General features: G+C 35.3%; 1 protein-coding gene across 4 annotated transcripts in view; it reads left to right on the plus strand.

The window, feature by feature from the left end:
- LOC139810169 (uncharacterized) overlaps positions 1-21,523 on the plus strand; it is a 239,675-nt gene that overhangs the window by 209,480 nt on the left and 8,672 nt on the right. For 3 of the 4 annotated variants that reach the window (XM_071773490.1, XM_071773493.1, XM_071773491.1), the window contains one exon: positions 760-1,135. In XM_071773490.1, coding sequence (XP_071629591.1) covers positions 760-1,120 — 361 coding nt within the window. In that variant the 3' untranslated portion in view covers positions 1,121-1,135. Of the gene's footprint in view, positions 1-759; positions 1,136-14,527; positions 14,639-21,523 lie in introns of those variants that run through there. The other variant, XM_071773494.1, reaches the window with a different exon arrangement.

Here is a 21,523-nt window from a genome sequence, read left to right on the forward strand (position 1 = left end):
TTTTATGCATGAAGAAAAATAAATATCTTCAAATGATATCGAATAACGAAGTTTTAGTTCCGCTCTATATTGGCTCTTACTGTGTCTATGAAAGTATACGAAATTCAAATAATATGCTCTCACGATAAATTCATCGCTCAGTCCCGAAACGAGTTTCTTAATTAAATCGGCGGGCAACGTCTGGTCGAAACCGACATGTAGCAGGACCGACTAGGAATCTCTCCAACAGCATTTTATGTTCACTCAACGAAATTATCTCTATTTCTCTTCTTCGTAGCTACTTAACGATAACGTACATATGCAAGGTATTCTATAAGTACCTCGTAATTTTTTATTTTTGTAAAATATAAAGTTGATATTTTTTTTTAACAGAAATGTCAAGGTATAATAATTTATGAATAACAACGTTTGAGAATCTACGAATAGATATCAAAATCATATTGACGACATCTTGAAATTGACTTAAGAATTTTAATTTTTAAGCATTAGAGGAAAAGAAAATTTATTTTATTAATTTAAATTGCAAAGTTATTTAAGTTTTGTAATAAAATGGTATCAAATGAAATTTCTATGTTATCGACTTTAAGATTAAGAGTATATAGACTTCAGATTGGTTAAAGAATTCGTAGCCAAAAGGACACAGGAACAGCCTGTATTCCGCCTGTATATCCGCCTGTATTCCGTTCGTGGTACGAACGTGAATTGGACAGGAAAGAGAAACTCGCGGATAGAAACTCACGGCTCGATTTCGTTTTCCAGCGAGAACAGAACGACAGAGATCACGTCGGGCAAGGAGATCCTTGTGATCGTCAGTACTCTCATCGTGGAGAGAGCCAGTCCCAGGCACGCGGGGAACTACAGCTGCATGGTGCCCGGCAAAGCCAAGACCACCGTCGCGGTCCACGTTCTTAACGGTGAGTATGTCCTTTACGTGCACACGTGTGTGCCGTCGTTACAACCTCTCCCTCTCTCTCGTCCCGAAAGGGAGGAGACGGTTCCGCCGGTCACGTCGGCCGTTACTTATCAAAGCCAGAGACGAAGTTCCCTCATAGCCGCGCGGGAGACTTCAGATCAGAATGCGCACTATGGATTAACAATTTTGAAACTTGAATTGTCATGACCGAATGACGATTCCCTTTCAGTCCGTTTCTGTGACTTTTCCCGTTTAGCAGTTTCCGCTCCGCAGAAGCGCGTAGAACCTTTCTACGTACAAAGCTGCATTTCTAAAGCTCAAACGAACGATTGCGTGAAGGTATGTCAAGTTTCAAGTTCCGGAAATCTCAAAGTTACCGAAATTGACTTTTAAGGGTGACTTTAACAGCGCGAAAAGGAGAAGATATATATTTATATAAATTCTAAGTGTGCTCTGCTTGGAATTTATCTGAAAAAGTTTTACAGCTCTATACTCACGAAGAGGCAACACTTTTTGAGAAAATATTTTTATTATTAAAATTTTTGGAATATTATTGATTGGCAGAATTTTTTAGCATAGTCGAAGTGTAAAACGTTAAAATTTCACTACCATCAAACATTGCAAACATATCAATGTTTATTATAATAATTGATGCGTTTTAAAAAGATCTTTCAAGTGTTTTTGTCTGTTTATAATATTGAAATGTGTATTTATAAAAATTGCATCTATTTCCATCCATCCTCTTCTAATATTTTAAAATTGAGAAATTATCTTCAATAACGCAATTGTTTTCAGAAGAAAATAAATTTATTCTTTCCCATTTACTGAAGCTTCGACAGACGAGACGAACAATTTTTTTTTCTTAAGTGCTTTTTCTTGTTAAGTCTGCACGTGAACTTTTTACATGCATATCTTCGTTGCTTCGTGCTTTACGCGCCGTTTAACGAAGGCAGAGCAAGTTTCTGCGACGAGTCTGGTAGTTACTTATCAAACTTGAATGGACCTGCTCGTCGCGCAAAGGACGGCGGGAATACGAAACAAGGTATAAATCGTAGGAGATTTGCACGGTGATTACTCACGGTTGAGCCCCGCGGGCACGTTTTTCGCTCCCTGCTATTTCTGGATACAGCACGCGCTAACCGCGCGCGCGCGCGCTACGCGGTTACGACGGGCCGCCTTTCTCTTTCTGGCAATATAGAATGTTAATGTCGCTGTAGCTCTTCATTATATCGCACGATCCTCCGCCGGTATTTCCGAAAATTTGCGAGGACGCTTAATTTATTCCAGTTGACCGCATTTACGTGATAAGGAAATATTGTCCTACATTTTATCACGCGGCGCGCGCGCGCTCGGGGCTGTGCCACCAGAAAACAGCTTTTCCACGACTCTATACCATCCAGGAACGAATTCGACGAAATGGATGTCCCGAATACTTTGCGCTTTTTGAAAAATGTCTGATTTATCAGCGACCGGATGTATCATGAAAAACTTTCCTCAGTTTTTGCTATTTAAATAACGAACGCGTCAATATGAAATAAGAACTACCGTAAAAAGACTTCTCTCAATTATTTCATGAGTAATATTTCTGAGCTTTTTAATTCACCAAATTTATTATCGCAAGGACTATCGGAAATGAAATATTCGTTGGAGAAAAGTGAATACTATAATGACGGAAAAACTCTTATTATTCTTTTGAAAGCTTGATAAAAATCTCAAAGAATAGGAAAAACTACTCGCACAGCTCTATGACGATGTGTCATAAAATAAGCTATTAATTATAAATCTGGAAGCAATTTGCAATATGTAATGCGACTGTGAGATGTAAGGACGACGAAGAAATCCCTTGTAGAGCGTACGCTTTTTCCGAGGCGAACATCAGTAAGATGGGAAACTCCTCTTTATCCTATAATGCGCTTAGCAGATGTACCGAAAACTCGGCGAGAAACTCGGAGGAGAGAAGAGGCCGTGTTCCTGCGCAACATTATCCATTCAGCTATTCGAGCGTAGCTCTCACACGACTTCCGGATCGTGCTCGATTCCATCAATTTCAATGTGCCTAATCGCGCCACGATATATACAGAAAAGATGAAAAATATATTTCTAGTTTATGACGTTAACATTGTATGGAACTAAAATTTCTGCGAGACCCATTGGCGCTTGAATGAATCTATCGCGAGAATATATACTGTCTTTTCTCTTTGAGTTTTAGGGAGTTTTATTTGAGAGATCTTGATTGTATAAAAAAAGACTCTGTGACATATAAAATATGATTTCATAGGATAAATGCACATAATTGGATTCTCGTCGAAGTTACGTTCCGAAAGAAAAGAGTGATAATCTTCTGAGGCTTTCAGTAGAGACAAAATCCAGTAATAGCACTTCGGAAATATATATCTTATCTCATCATACAAAAGAAGAAACGTCTTTTTACGGCTCGTTCTACGGTAAAAGATGGAAGGGCGTTGATCCCTAAAGCTTTTAGTCGTGATCGCCTAGAAAAACAGAAGCCGTGGAAACAAACAGCGGATCTTACAGTATTGATTAAATGTAATGTAGGTACGGTAAATATTTACAATAATAATGTTTACAACGAAAACGTTATTCTGTGAAAAAATGTTTTATTTATTGTGACATTTCAGACAAGGTATGATGCTTTTAATTGAAATGAAACTTGGAAATTTTATTTTCGAAATGTGTTTTCATGCGCGTAATACAAGAAAATCCCATTGTGAAAAGCACCAAGAAGAATCGGAGAAGAATAAACAACTCACGAAACTTACGCTTTCGACCATACACAATACAAATATGTTTGTGATAAAATAATGTTATTAAAAAATCGTTGATTTTTATGATACATTGAAAACAAGAGACTTGTTTTACAGATGATTTGTTATTTTTAAGACGTAATTGCCAAAATTAAAGCATAATGCGTCCAATACAAATAAATTTACAACGATATTCTATTTTATTAGATAAAACGAAGAAAAAAGACAATTGCTTCTGTAGTAAAAAATATATCAAAGAATAATCAGTGTAAAATACAAGAAAATAAAATGAGAGAATGAGAGAATACGAGAAATATAATGCATCGAGAATATAATCATCCTCGAGTTTTTAGCAGGACGACTTGTGCGTTTGTGCCTTGCTGGAAACTCGATGCAATATTAAAGTCGTTTCGGGGAATCAGATCACGTATCTTTCCGTGAGAAACAGGGGAAACGGTTTCGTGTTTCGTTGACAGGATCAATGCACTTTTAGAAACGTTAAGCGAGGACAGTCGGAGCTCGGAAGGCGCCGTGTCCGTTTTTGATGTAGCTGACGATGGCACAAATCTTTTGATACTTCGACAATGCGCAGAATGTGCATTGTGCTCCTTTCTCGATGATCCATAACGAAACTCGGGCGTTTGCCAAGACGGCGGAGAAAAAAAAAGGACGGTCTTCCCTCGTCCAACGAAGGGCGATGTTTTCTCGCCGGGATATCTGTATTCTCGAGATGAACAGACGCCGATAAAGGAATGAGAGATAAGAGAGAAGATATACGAAAGCACAGCGTCTGTCTTCTTTTTCTCGCGGACATAATACGCGCTGCTTTCAACGACTCGCCTTCATTCCGGAAGCCACTTCTTCTCAAAAGTAAACTCAGCGCAAGGAAATCTTAATCTTTCGTGCGCCTGTCATAATCTCGAAAACGCACCTTTGATCTTCCTCAGCCGCGTCATCGCTTCATTCCTCGCGAGTGCATTCATTGCTGTCGCAACAGCGTCGCTTCAATTTCGCGAATTACGTTTTCATTGAGATTAATTTCCCGAGACGGTTTTAATCAGTGAACACTAAATGGGGAAAATTGTAAGAAAAATCTCTTTTCACTCGGTAATTTATTATTATTTCACGTTTGTTGTGTGAAATTCGTGCTTCTCTTTAGTACGTAACATCCGAGATAAAGATACCAAGTTGCGTATGAAAGAAAATGTAAACTTTGAGTTTTAGAAAACTTTGTGAAGCGCGGGAAATGTATATAGGAACTTGCAGTTTTTCGATTTTGATTCACGTTACCTATAAATTCAGATAGAAGACTCTCACGTCTCATGGAACATGGAATTTATCTTTCGTTTTCCACCAACACACATCGAGTGTATCACAAAAGATATGAACGTATATATTTCGGCGTTACTACCAGTCGCGTAGATTTTTTTCTACGATGCGACGCGACGCGACGGTCCGACAGCCACCGCGCGTGAATAACGGAAGCACAATAGCGTAAGATTAAACAACGTCGTTTACCGCGCACTAGGCGCAATCTTTATACAACGTCGCGTCGTCGTTCGCCGTTAGCAACCTCGTGTAGACGACGATGACGTCGACTACGACGACGACGACGACGACGACCGGGATGTACGTTTCATGGAAATAGAAATGCCAGCAGCCTAATGTGACGGCGACATGGAAATGGGGCGAGTCGTGGGGACCGAGGGGGTTGCACCGGCGCGAACGGGGGGGGCAGTGAATACACCTCGACGGGAAAGGAAAGGAGCGCGGCGTTATCGTGCGACCACTTTTTTCGTCCATTTGCGAGCTTTATTCCGGAGCGGCGGCAGCGACGGGCTCACGTCTGCTAAAGCGCGTCTAATGCTTCCTGACCCGAGGCTCACGTGCACGGATAAGAATGGCGTTAACCTCGGACGAGCATAATAAGGCACTCGCGCAAGACGGACGACTTTGCAGCACGGAGGGTGGCCGCGATAGCGTCGCGCCGCGATTTCGCCTCTGTGACGTTGGGCTTTTGCCCATGAGCTTCTCGCGCGACTAGATTTTAGCCTCTTTCAATACCGAGACTATACGTATTCAGAGGGAAATTTAAATTTTTCATAAAGTTTTTTCCTATAATGGTATAAAGGTTTAAATGAATTCTGAGGTGCTTGAATGGAAATCAGTCTCGATCGAAAAGAAATTTATGAAATTGGGAATTTTAATTTTACGTATATATTGTATATGATAATATCTAAGTATTACATTTTTTCTGAAGAAAGCTTCATGTGTCCTCTTTTTTTAACCAAAAATTTAGCTTAGTTGTTTCATTTAGATTATAAAATTTTTCTATCTGTTAATAGTTATTCGGTTATATAAATAATTAAATATAAGTCGAGTAATGACGTTACTCTTTATTAACACGTGATATTTGATTCAAGAGCATAACTGCTTCTGTTTGTTTTATTTTCGTGTTTAGAATTTTTTAAATAAGGAAAAAGTATTTATTGTAAATTTGAGGGTAAAGTAATCACATTTTACATATCAATACTTCTCTGTAGAAGGCTTCTTGTACATGGAAATAGCTTATTAATGCACAAGTCAATATCGTGGCGTATTTCGTGAAAATGAAGCTTTAAAGCGGTCATCTCGCTCGGGGCATTCATATAAGCGATTCACACATTGACCAAAGTACGAGATAAACGGTATTGTGACGCATTAGGAACAATGTCAGCCGCAGGGATTCCGTGCTCCGGTATTGATCGAATTGAGTCTGCCAGTTCAATTGTCATTAATGTATTCGAGCCATTTGGCACGTGACTAAGATTATTAGCGAGTTAAATTCTCTATTGTATTACGCGTCAGAAAAATGAGGTAGATAAAATGAGCAGATACCAGTTGCTTCAAGTATTTTATGAGCTATAGAATAAGTTATGAGAGACAAATCCTCACCTACTTATTATTAGATATTCAATTTTGAATATATTTATTTTGATCCTGCCTTCTAGATATATATTTACATTTTAATGTATTTAACATCCCTTTTTAGAAAAGAAATATGTAAAAAATTGAATTTAATTTGATTATAATTATTACATATATTATAACGCGCGCAAGTTTTTGTACAAATTTTTTTTTTTAATTAATTTTTTCTATTTTATTTTAATTTTTATAAGTATATATATTATGATAATATATAAATAGTAAGATTATTTCTTAATAAATTTTTTAAGTTAAGGTAAGTATACCAAATATAAACTTGAAATTATTATTTTATACGATGTTAGGATTTTGAACTCGATTGTTTTAAATATTTAACCAAAAAGTCATTTTCCGCAATGTTTGCATATAATATGAATAATATGAATAATGCGATAATAAAGTTGAATAAAGTACAAACTACATAATACTTAATCGAGAAACTGTAATTAGAATGCATCGTGAGCAATAACATCTATGGAAATTTAATTAAATTTTATAAATTATTTTAATATTGCAGCTTAATTAACTGAAACGTTGTCTTCTTGTTAAAGCTTGATTTTAACTAAACTATGTTTTAATGATTTTACCTTTAGTCGATTGTCAAAGCGTAATTAAGTTTAGTGAATCAGGAATTAGGCAATGTGTACAACGAATCGAATAAATTATTGTCTGTATGTGCGTGTCTGTAAATAATTCACTAACTAGAACCCCAATACGTAGTAAATGAGATTAGTTTTCGCTAATCTCATCTATTTGGTACATACATACAGAAAGTGATTTGAAAGATAATGAAATTTTACTTGTAATCCACAAATTTCGTTACTCGCTCTGTGTTTATATTGAAATTCTGCTTTTAATAAACCATAAATTTCGCTACACTCTTTGAAGGAACAAAGGATGAAATGTGCCGCAAATTTATTGCTATCACACTTATAAAGTTTATAAATTTTGAATGTGAAAATTATATCGCGTTACATTCCACAATGTGCTCCGAAGTACAGGGAGATTTAAATAATATATTTTCGAAAATTATGAACAATCGACCTTTCATATCTGCAACAGATCTGTCACTACGATACCCACTACATTACATGTATATGTAAATTTGAAATCAATTAATGGAAGAGAATCTCGTTGGGGCATTTACACAAATACCGGTAACGAGACCGAGTCTTCGGTTGAAGGTCTGTGCTCGAGGGAATCTTATTTCACGAGCTGCTAAAGGCACACGACATTCCCTCGAACATTTCCAGAGACGTAGCTTCACATGAGAAATCGTTCCGTGGTAAGATACAGCCGTGCCCTGTGGCTCAGTGACGTAATCCGGTAATTTCTCTTTCGTGTCTGGTCTGGCTTGGGTAGCTCGAGACGAGCGCGAGGGCGAAGGTTAGGCAGGACCAATTAAAATGCCACCCGGCCCCGAAATGCCTCCGCCGCTAATCAACTCAGAACCGCGCAATGTTTGGGTCATTAAGGTACGCTCTCGGGGCCTGAATTTCCAGCCGAATGTCCTTAAGCCAATTACAAGGAGCCTTCGTTCCATTCTGGCGTCTACCGCGACTTTAATTTCGCGGTCACGGTAGAACGCCGTCTTGATTAATTGATTCTGATCTAATTTTGGGAAAGATACGAATTTCATTAACTATTGTCCTTTTATTGCACATTTTTTTTCAACGGATCGATATGGAAAAAGTCAACAATTCGCTGATTAAAGGCTTGCATGCATTAATTTTTAATTAATTAAAAATGTTAAAATATTGTCTAATATTTAATCGTTGGATAATAATAAAGGACAAATAAGAACTTGAGATGCTTACCAGTGCATAGTTAATTAAGAGTGCTCTAAAATTGATTGAAATAATTAATTTTATCGTTAACTACTGATTCTTTTTTGAACATTTAGATATAACAATCTAATCTCTGATCTGAGATTTTAATTATTTTCTAAGCACAAATCCTTCTCTTTCTTAACAGAAAATTTTGCTCTACATAAACATTTTAGGAATTTATTTGGAGGGTAATTACATAAAACCTCGAAATAGAGATTGTCACTTCTGAATGTCCAGGAAATGTCAATGATTTATTAATACACACATTCAGATTGATTTCTGGAAATAATATAATTAATTATGCATTGCTAACAACGTTTTAAGCTTTTATTAGCTCGTTATAATCAGATAATAATGATAATATAATAACGAATAATCAGATATCATAAAAGTCTTCACTATATCTAGTTCGGGGAAGTTAATATAAATATATAAATTTAACAATTGTTGCTATACTTATTTTGTTGCGTGTGTTAGAAGAAGTAATGTTAAGTTGTTGAAAGAAAAAGAGTAAAGAAGCTCTGAACGCAAAACTTCAATTTCTTTTCTTCAATTGTCCAAATAATCGTGAGAGACGTTTAAGAATTGATGTATTTCCTTGCTGTCAAAAGAGCGACGGCCGCTAAAATCGCCGAAGGCTAAGAATAACCCGAGCTTGGAGTAAGGTAAAGTAATAGAGACGAAGGTCCTTTCCGGAACGTGGCTCTCGTGGCAATTCGGTCCTTCTGTCGTCGACTTCAGATTCCTACCACAGAGTCGTAGGAAGCAAGCGATACTAAATTCTAGTACGTGATCGTGGTGTCGCGCAGGGTCGGCCCGATATATTCGAAAAATATAACCCACATCGAAAGGCCGCTCCAACTTATGGCCTTCCGCCTTCGATTCGAACCCAATGTGCGTGTGTGAGTGTATGTGTATGTGTATGTGTGTGATCACCGTTTTCTTAACTTTATTAATATTTCGTATACAGGATATTTCAAAACTTGCCCACTGCTTCTCTAAATTTTTAACGATAAATAATATGAATATCTATATATCACACACACAAACTTTTTTTAAGAGACGCAAGTAAATAAAAGTAAAAAATAGTTAAATGTGTTATCATGGAAAACTGTTGTCTTTAATACTTTGCTCTCGAAAATTGATTTAGCAACGGTAAATAATGAAGAGATTGAATAACGAGGCAATAAATCGTAGTTGGATGTTTCCAGATTTATAATAATAGCGCGCTGCGAAGAACACAGCTGAAGGATACATATCGAAGCATAAATCATAGAGTTTCCCCTACTGATCTCAGACCTTTTCTATGACCTCATCATCAATTTCTTTCTGTTATCTTTACCAAGTATATACGACCAGAAGTTGACATTAAGCACACTATGTGTCATCGCGATGACCGTCTTTTGTGTCACAAATTATGCATTAAAAGAAATTTCTTAAGGTTATCTTAACAAAATGCTTAAGATCTGTCTTTCAAAAAAAAAAAAAACAGAAGTCGCAATTTTTTTATTGCTAATATTATATTGATTAAAAGCAGAAAACTTAATAATCTGCCATAAATGCGGGTCGAGTTACGAGAACAAGGCAGTTATTAAGAAGTTTGACTTTTTTTATACTAACAAATTGATCATAGAATGAAATTAATCAAGATATTTTTATTATAAAAGTATATATTATATAGATAACACAACATTCCTTTACATATTATTAATATGTAAATAATATCTATTGTTTACGATTTTATACAATAAATACGAAGCACACACAAAACCTCGGTTGATATCTTTAATTGTAGGATATATTTCGATACGGCTATCATTAATAAAGTTAATTTAAAAAACACAATACAAAAACAGAAAACGTCGTGAATATTTTTCGGATACTCCGTGCTAAGACAAAGTGCTTAGTTCTCACACATCCAGGCCTTTCAATTTCAAATCGAAAGATTAAATTTAAGGTCCTGGCTTGTGGTCAGCCGAGGGACAAGCGCCGGGAATTGGAATTCCTAACGCTGAACTAGCGGGATAGGAAGTGGCCAATAGGAAGTTCTGCCTCTTCGCCACCGGAGGTTGGCGGACACCCTGCCGCATACAGGAAATGTATCCAACGGGCATGAATCGAAGTAGCAATGAGGAACGGAGCCGAACAACGGCGAACAGACCGGCGGCTGTGGCCTTTTGTCACGGATTGTTATAGCATACCTATATTTTGTGATATGACGATATGTATGTATGTGGAGTTACTTTGCCCTTGCAATGGAAATATCACTTTCTCGAATAACATATCGAGATAATTTAAAAAGAAAAGTTATTATTGAGTAAATTATTGAATTATTTTTCTTTTACATTTTTATTTTCGAGATGACGTTATTTTTTATACTGATAATAAATATCTGAAAAATATTCATCTTTGTCAATTTAAATCGATAAATATCATGTTTAGAGACAATTATTTTTTTTATTTAAAAGAATTCATATTTTATCTTTTCTATTATACTTTGAATACTTTAAAGCAGTTTTATGCCTTTCACGACATAATCCATCGAATGATTCGCTCACTTACATCTTCTTAGCGCTTTATACTTAACCATAGAAGTATTGAGGTATCGAACGGCTAAAAGGCATCCTTTCAAGTACGTTATCTCGAAATTACTTTCAAGAAATGAAACCAAGTCGCGATGATTCTTGTTAAAAGTGACCGGCAATTCGTCGAAGCCTTTTTCCTACGCGAAGATTAAAAAATTGTCGATGAAATGAGAAAGGAAGGCAAGGAGGAGGCTCTCGCGTGATCAAGCTTCGAAGCTTCTCGGTAATCATTAAACCGCCGAAGAACGTTCTCAACAAGGCCGACGTCTGCCATCGGCATCGGCACAAGTCTGACGTTTCATCTGTGTTCCCGTGGTATTTCATTGAAAAATGCTGGGTTCTCTCTCTCGGAGTGGCTGCCGGAACGAATGCCCGGATTAAGACAGATAAAGGAGATCTTAGAATCTCCGTGATTTTTTGCGAGCCAACCGGAAGAAAGATCTGCGGCGTGTAAAGAAAAAAAAATCCTTGAAAGATGTGCGAAATGAGATCGATAGATCGATACGAAGAAAAAGGGTGAAAACAGAGAAACCGAAACGTAAAAGAAAGAGAGGCTGGAAATGAATAAAAAGATGAAAAAGAAGAAATGGTAAAGAAGTTGAAGGGATATTTGTGGAGAGGAGGGAGAAAAGGACTCGAGAGACTCGGTGAAGAATCGAAGAAGCAAGTGGGTAGGCGAAGGGACAGCGGTACTCAAGACAGCGAAGAGGAAGGGCGGAGGGAAGTGAAGAAGCTGTAAGTCGGTAGGCGGAGGGCGGTGATCGAGTGGGACGAATTGACAAATTCCACGGCGATCCTGGAACACGGCCAGGACCGCGATTTCTATCGGTGGGCATCCCGACAAGCAGAAAAGGAAGGACGCGGGCCGGAAGGACGTTACGCCGATGCTCGGGACGATTCATATGATCGATAGCCAAGGGAATAATGCTTGGGGAAATTTTTGGCAACGAAAAGTATTCATCGGTATTATTTCTGTGGTATTTTTGACGCAGCTTCGGTGATTAAAGCACATCCCGACGATTTTCTGACGATTATACCTCGTTGGGTGAAATAATAAACAATTTAAACCGAACGTTAGGTCAATGAATTAGTTTCAGTTTTAATTTATATATATTATTATTAATTGTAAGTAACAATTTTGTCGAGATATGCAGATTAATAAATAAGCGGATAGAAGATTGCAAGTGTAAATTAACAAATTAATAAAATATGTTAATGTTTTTAATAAAATTAAAAATTAAAAATTTTAACGAAAATTTCAAGAATATTTTGCCTCAAAGAGAGACGATTTGAAAATAAAAACTATGTAAATTCGACAAATTTAGCGATTTTTATCATTCGAGAAAATTATCAGAACAAATAATCGGTGAAAATTTACGTCTGCCTACATTTGCTCGATTTACGTACAATATATCGGATAAATTATATAAATAAACCCATTTATACTCAAACACATTAATTATTTATAAATATCTTACCTCTTTTAATGAGTTAATCAATAACATCGCATTCCATTGTTATGAAAACATATGTGGTGTGAATAACGGGAAAATACGTATGGAGGAAAAATCAAGAGTTTTTATTTTGCGGAAAGGTTGAAAGCTCGTAAAAATATTTTACCCGATTAAAGCGAGAACTTTTTTAATTGGAAAGCGAAGCGCAGTAGGGCGTCAGAATAATACCGACATGATAGAGAAGAAATAGTAGCGAGCCGCGTTCTCAAAACAAAGAAGCAATTTACCGGCGGTATCGTTGAATTAGGTTTCATCATTAATGCAAACGCAGTAAATGGAAAGGAATCTTAACAATGTATTTATTTTTAATTTCGGGACTGTGCCATATGTTGCGACATATTATGGTGAAAGGGGGAGTATGATTGAGAACCTGATCAATCTAATATATGAGTTTAATGAAATCGATAACATTTTTACCGCTGTTATTCATTATTATATAGATATGGAAAATTAACAGTTGTTTAAAAAAGATGTAAACAAAATATAAAAATGATCATAGTACTTATTATATATGCATATATTCAAATAATATAAATATAATTTTAAATCATCAACATTTTAAATAACCAATTTACTGAATACAATAATGGTATAAGATATAAGTCAATTATACGAATTGGTAAGCATAAAAATCTTTATATAATATAATGACATTATAAATATATTATTCATAATATATTTCGCAGTATCTATGAACGGAAATAATTTTGGCCTTTATTTACTTTTCAACTAATAAGTATTGATCATTTATCATTAATAATCCGCGGTTAGTTATATAGACCTTGATTAGGAATCAAAATTAATTCCATTCTTTAAGACGAACACTGCCAGTATTGTGTGCGTGCGTGCGTGCGCGCGCATAGATATTACTAGCTTATTGTTTCTCTTTTAGTTAATTGAAATTAAAGTCATGAATATATTAAATAAATTATTCAATAAAAAATATAATTATATTATCAGATTAAATTGCCAATTTTTTAGAAAGTTGTAGCCGACGTAGGATATGAGGAATATCAATTTGAGAGTATTTTACTGAACGCGGAGACATTTTAATTTGATCTTGACCACAGATATCTATATTCGTGTATGTAATTAAATGCAAGGACGCGAGGTATCGAAGCGTATGAGCGTTGTAAGAGCCATTAATAAGAGCCGCCTAATTTCTCGAAAGCCCGGAGGCCTCAACCATTATCTGGGAAACGTAACTCGGTCGAAGAGCGATTAAACGGAGGCCACGAAAATACGTCAACCCGCAGCGGCTTGCATCTGACGGAAAACCTATAGACGGAACACAACCATTAATGAAATGACAAATGTGTTCTTGTGCGACGAGAAACGCGCGCAAGCACGCCCGTCGCACGGGCTTTCTGTGGAAATCGAATATTTTAACACCACGATTTTCGAGCCATTTAATTCGATCCGAGAAGCTTTCGGTGACTTCACTACGGCAAATGTTCTTGTTGTGACGCTAACATAATGATTAGTCACCTGAAGAGCTAAAAAGGAGAACGAATTAAACTTGAAAATGCAAACTTCTCAGAAAAAGAAACAAATGCTTTTTATTATTTAAAATTAAGATTGCATCAAATCAAAAGTATCATATAATTAATACCTAATACAAAGGTTATTTGATCTATGTTACAAGTAATATTGAAACTTTGCTATCACAATTTATAAAAAATTATCTTGTTACATTCTCGTACATTTATTTATTTAAAAGTTGTATTTGAGAATTTTTTAATCACGTTAAAAATATCAATTTCTTTTATATGTACACGAAAGACTTAACTTCGTGTGAGCAAACAATCTGAAAGATCACGGAAATTTAAACTTAATTGGTTTTTCTTCTTGGCTTTTCAATTATTGTGTCTGTCGCTGCGGATTACTTCTTCGTTTAGCCTTGTTTGATAAATTGAACAATAAGCTGAAGGATGTAATAACCCCGATGTAATTTCAGGTGAACTGCCAGCCGCTGTACACGACGGGAACGGAGTTTCGAGAGCGTTCCTTAATCTTTGGCTGGTTCACCTGACGATGAGCTATGTCTTCACCAGATGACAGTATTAAGGTAAGCGCGGGCTGCGATAAAATACAGAAAACTATAAAATTTTCACGGCACACCTCTTTTTTTGAAAAAAAGTAGTAAACTGTATATTGTACTGTATCATTGGATAGGTTACAGTTTTATATTATACGAAATATATTTCAGCAAATAAGTGTATAAATAACTATATAAGGATTTTTGATAATGAAATTAAGAAGTACAATAAGAAGTAAGCTTTGAGAGTACAACACGGTTGACGGTGCATAAGTTAACATTATAACAATCTTTAATTATTAATAAGGTACAAAATTATAAATCGGATATTTCGGCTCTACTTAGAGCACGCTTACCGATGCAATAACAGTTAAATAAAAATAATTTTACTCCGGCGAGTAATAAAGCATGCATTATCTAAAAATAGTGTAAGTTTCCATGAGGAAATCCACGTAAATTTAGTCACTGATCATAATTTGTAATATAATTGAAACAAAAATTACAGTCATAACTTGAATGACAAAGAGAAGTGAAGTCATTCACCCAGTCAGCTCAGAGAACGCGAGAATGAACATTGAATCCACGGTAATAATAATAACATCGAAAAGTAATACAATTTATAAGCAGAGGCAGTTATTGCATCTGAGACAATGTGTTCAACGGACGGAAAAGGAGATCATGACTTATTAAGAATTAAAGATTGTTATAACGTTAACTTACGCATGGTTAATCACGTTGTCTCAAAGCTCACTTATTGTACTTTACTTGCTCGATATCAAATATCAAAGAAGCAATTTATAATTCATTACGTACAACGAGTGTCAAAATCCTTGAGCTTAACAGATTCTTTGGCCACTTATTTAAAGGGTATCATTTACTTTGACTTTGTTAAAATTCAAATTTCAAAGTACATTAAAGTTACATAAGATGCGGTTGCAAGCTGATGCAACGTGTGCGCATAAGATTTGGCTTACGTTAGTTGAATAAGTTTGTTGATATTAGATTTATGATCCATTTTTTAATATAAATATCCGACATATTTTTCGATAGGTATTATTAAATTATTAGAATTAAGCGTTATTTTCTGTTCTCGCGTTTAAACGCTAACTGTGGAAAAGTAAAATTGAAATTTCAATAAAGGTAGGAAAAATGCAAAAACTTAACTTTTCTATTTAAAATTATCGAATGTGGCACGTGAGAGTGTGAACGACCTCGCAAGCTTTCGATGCTAAAAATAACCCTACAGATTGTTAAATAATCGCGCTCCCGATAATCCGCCGCAGCGGAGATTGGCATCGAAATTCGTTTGAAAGTAGCGCATAATACATAGCGCTGTATTGAAAATCGTCGTGATAAGCTTTTGCTATAAAATTACGATGCTGCGGTCGCCGTCAAGTTCCTCCGCAAGTTGCACAGTTTTCGTAATTATTAACGCTTTAATATTATAAAACGCTTTAGGCAGTCGCTTTAGGTTTGTCGATATAATAACGCCTTCTCTGAGAATCTTCGTCAGACGGTTACAACCTTTATTCGAGTTTATCGCCCCTTTCTCCCGGCTACTTCTTTCGCATGCTGGACATATTCTTTGTGCCTCACGATGCAACCTGCTTTATTTTTCCTCACCCTCACACTCCTGGTATTTTTTTTTTTTTCGTGTAACCGCCTAATCCGAGTTTCAGATGAGTTTTCAGGAAGCTCATCGACTTATAAGAAGCTTGTATCAAGCGAGTTTCTGGGTTAACGCGAAATATACATCCTTCTGCAAGAAGAAAAGAAGAGCAGAAGGATCACCGTGGCTTCCTAGCGATATCGAACCCCTTATGCGATAGAGAATCGACCGAACGTTATTTTGAATAACTTGAGAAACAGATTCTGTTTCAAAAAGATTCGGTTGAATGACGAAAGAGATAATTTTATCTTTTGAAAGTTTTAAAGTTCATATAAAGATTTAAATATTCGAGGTGCGATATATGCATCGCTTTAATATTTGAGATCATCTTTACGACACAAGACTTGTGTCGTTTTATTTATATATCGCACAGTTTTCTATAAAGAAATTACGAACGTGATATTTAAATATAACATTATTCTGATTATATCACACATACCCAGTTTTTATATAAAATAAAATTAAACAGAAAAATTAATAATAAAGAAATTTAAATAAATTTATTTGCTTTTCTCTATGCTATAGACATGTCTATTTTATAGCGTATTAATTAATATATATGTAATTGTATTTTGGTTTTTATTTGTTGTGTTTGATTACTTCTTCATTTCTAAAGTTTTTTGATTAATTATAAAATCTCAATTAAAGATCAACGACATTAATACTATAAGTTCTTATACCAATGTTACTTTGAAGACGAATATATATTCGACCAATATATTAATGAAATTACTTAATGGGATTGCTAGAAGTTATTGAAAATTAGAGTAATCGAATGTTTCATTGGTTTTTTCTCTTGCATCGTGCATCTCTAAGAACACGAGATACTAGCTAATGAAAAAGGGGATAAATAGAGTAAATCGAACTCTGATAATGTTTTAGGAAAGTATCATTAGAACAATGTAGCATTCTTCCAACTTAAATAATCGCATTTCAGCTTTCGATTAATTCACAAGTAAAATGTTTTATGAAATCCCACTATTAAAAAAGCATGTTTTGCTTCATATAATTTCAACAGGAAACATGTAGGCTGTTTATTTCGAAAGTAATGTAAATCCAATTAGGAAAGTTGCTTTAAAATACGCCATTAATTTGTATTTTCGTGTCATTGTGAAATGTTTTGAAAGCGGACTTTAACCAAGATGTTAAAATAAACAGGTCAGATATAATGATCCACTTGAATGAAATTTGCACGCGCGAAAATTTACATTTTGATGAGTAATTCTAATTTTCCGTCTATTTTATCACGTATAAGAACTCTGGATTGTATTAATGTGAAAATTTATAATTTAAACTGACATTTATTATTGATGATTTTACCTCCTGTGTCAAACAATTTCAAAATTAAATTCCAGACTGAAGTGTCCACTCGTCATATTACCCGTCTCGCAATTATTTTCACCTCTATTCCAATTCAATTATAAAGAACCAAGAAGTTATTTATTTAATTTATTGCGTTAAGAAATAATCTAACGTATCAATTCTAATCTACTCCAATATTAATATATTTGTATTTGTAATTTGTGTTGAAGTTTTTTCGTAGAAATAATATAACTCTGCTTTTCACAAAATTAAATTTTTAAAAATTTACATATAATTATTATAAATAATAAGTGCTGCATCTACTCTATGAAAATATTATGGAAATATTTTCTACCTACTATGTTTGTTTATTTATTTCTTTATTATTGTTAAATAAATTTTAAATATCCAGTAGGCGCTTCACTAATATGTTGTGTAATTGTTATGTCAGAATTTTCCGAGAATATATCAAGTAATCATGTAATTAGTAAAGTAATGTTTTTAGTTATTATATTATTTCGATTGTTTTTTTTTCTGCGCGTAAAACATAAAAAGAAGAGAAAGAAATTAAGCTAACATAAAGTAGTTTTAAATTATTTTAACTTGCATAAATTACTTTATTTATTAATTACTATTACTCAATGCCTATAATATAATTAAATTTACATAACTAGATTAGACTTTTTTGTGTCTGGATTAATAAAGTAATATAAAAATAATACAAGACATAATAATATATTCTTAATAAACTACTTTAACAAACAACTTATTTAACAGACAAAGCCATTAGATTTCAAATCTAAAACTTTAAAATACTTTAAATAATTAATAGATTGTTCAATTAATAAATATATTTGTATTAATATACATATAGGTAATCAGAGCATGTAAATTTTCTTAAAAGACATTCTACTTAAATAACTCAAAAGTATATATAACTGTTGATTCTATTTAAGAAAAAGGTCGATCTAAGCAAACTGAAACTGAGATGTCGATCTTTGACTTCGCATCTTAAATTGTACACACAACCAACCCAATTGTTTCAGGAAAAGTTTATTTACAACTCTCTTTATTGAAAAAATATGCCGCGCTACGGGACTTTGCAAAACTATTTGTTATGAACTTTATACATCCACTACACGCGACATCGGCACACCGCGCGCATTGCCGGATCTCCAGCTGTTATCGCGCGATAACGACGAATGGAGGTTGCGGCATTGCGCGCCGCGATAATTGCAAGTTTTCGCGCGTTCGCCATCGAAGCGAGCGACGGAATCACGCGACCGCGATCATAAAGTAACGCTGCGGCGTCAGATCATCCATATCGCGCGGTTCCCGAATGCGTAACGTGAATTAACCGATATTCATAATTCAAGCTTTTATCGTCACCGCGTCGAATCCCCCATTGTGAAGATATAATTTCGCGATGAGCGCTGCGGGAGGAAACGGCGGCGAAGTGACGGGAGGGTGGTGGTGGCGGCGGCGAAAGAGGGGGTCGGTTGAATGCTGCGGCATTGCCGTGTGACGGGTCCCGCGGAAACTATAGCTTATACGGTATAGTTTCCACCGCGGTATCTCACCTCTGCGCTTTCATTATCAGCCGCCATAGATCACGGCGTGAGCTCCCCGTGACGTCACATCCGTCCATCCCTCATCGCAAAACACCGTTGTTGTACCCGGGGCAACACACAACGAGAGAGAGAGAGGAGTATTCCTCTTCCCCCTTTTCGGCCCCCCCCGCTTGCAACTACCTCGACCCCCCTCTCGTCCCCGGGTTCCGACCGCTAACCCACGATGCGCCCCTGTCTCTGTCATTCCCGGTACGGTTTCGATCGCTCGAGCACCGACAAACCGCCGAATTAAATCCGGTGACATCCTTCACTATCACGAAGTGTGTCTGACGTCGTGTGTAATTCACCGTGTGTGCATATGACGAGAGACGTGATGCCGCGCGTGGCTTTCCCGTCGCACCGCGTTACGCACCGCGATCTGCAAACCGCGCGGGGTTAATGCCGACGTCGGGATGGAGTCGTCGTCGTGGAATTGTTGTCACGTATGCACGTTCGCCATATTCTCGTCGGAGAACGCGCAAATAGAATTCGATGCGGGCTGGGAATTCTTCCAGAAGCGCTAGAAAGATAAAGCTCTACGATTTCATTCAATGTGAGCATCATTGCGCGATGCGATTGCTATACGATTTTGTTTAAGTCAGATAGCCAGTTCCCTCGAAACGATCAGTACGTCGAAAAGCAACCAACTAAGTAATATTATTATATGATTTGTGTGCGCAAAAATGAGAAAGCACATTATGGAGTAATTATCTTTTATTCTTTATAGTAAAATAATGTTAAAAATAAAAAATTCTGGATTTTAATGAAACCATCTTAATTTTAATTTTAATGAACCATTGATGAATAATTGTTTTACCAATGTGAAACATTAATGTAATATGTGTATGTTTATAACTATTTAAGTGATCGTTTTTCACACATATTAAAAATCTATTAGGCATATTTTTAACTAAAAGTTACCTTATTATTCCATATGAAATATCATCATCCAAGCAGAACGAATTGAGGCATAAAATCGCAAGGCAAGTGTCCGCTATTATCCGATGACATGGGATCTGTGCATGACATTTCGCAATTTGAAAATGACGTTATGCCACGCCATTCGTTGAGTATGTCATGCACACACGTAACATAAACATACCATATGGCGCCTCACTTCTATTTAATTAAAAAAATTTACAATATTGAATATTTTCACCGTACAAACGTGATACATTGGCAGCCTCATTTTTCAGATATATCTGCATTCCTGCAAAATTGTTATTTATTTACACGATTCTTTATTGGCTTATGCTTATCATTTCTTACCGGAATTTTATCGGACATTCTCTTTTTTTTATTACAAAAAGTATTACATTATTAGAAAATATATTCCGCATCGCTAATTAAGATATTACGAAGCCATTTTTGAAACTCAATAAATGCGTTTGTGAGTTTTGTCATTTTATGTAACAATCGAGTAAATTTGAAAATAAAATTATTTTTGCTTAATTATTTTTTATCTGGATATTTTATTGTATAAAATATTGTATTTATGATATATTTGAGAAATTTATGTAATTACTTATCCCAAATTCATTCAACTTGAAATAAAAGTTACAGAACATATGTTTCAAGTTGACTTTATTTCACATATCTTGTATCTGACTGACAAGGTCTTTATCGTTACCACCACAGCGCTATGGCAAGAACAATATCCGAAAGAGGCGAGATCTCGAATGTAAACAGCTTAAGGACTGTGATTCATCGGTTTAACCCAATTACACAACGCCTTGCCTTATCTTGAGAGACGCAGGCCGGTTCTCAAGCAAATTTCATAAATTTTAATTGTCCGTCTGCCACCGAATCTTTCGCGGGCTATTCCCTGAAAAATAAGAGATATTTTGTAAGCTTTATTAGTTAACTTTATTATATAGTCTGCATACATTAAGAGAAAATTTGGGATTTCTTAATTTTTCGTGGTTATGGCGATTTAACTGGAAAAAGTTGACACGATTGATGAAGAATCTTTCGGATTTCTTGCTTTTTTTAGATCACACATTTTTAAATAACTTTTTAAATTTGATAGCAATTACTTTTATTGGTTACTTACGCTATCTCTGGAAACACAAGAAATAGTAGAAGAATATATTGCATTGAAATTAATCTTTATTAATCTTTAATCAATCAGTTTATTTTTCTTCGCATTTTTCAAGTCGCATTTCTTGTTATAACTTAATCGAAACACATTTAAGAATTGGACAATTACTCAAAAAGACTTCCAAATTACAAATTACATTAAAGTTGCAGATGCTAATATAAATAATATACTCATGACTACGTATATTGAAAACGAAAGGGTTAAAAAAGAAATATTTGTATTATTGTTATTCT

The sequence above is a fragment of the Temnothorax longispinosus genome, chromosome 3 (genome assembly GCF_030848805.1).
Source record: "Temnothorax longispinosus isolate EJ_2023e chromosome 3, Tlon_JGU_v1, whole genome shotgun sequence".
NCBI lineage: Eukaryota > Metazoa > Arthropoda > Insecta > Hymenoptera > Formicidae > Temnothorax > Temnothorax longispinosus.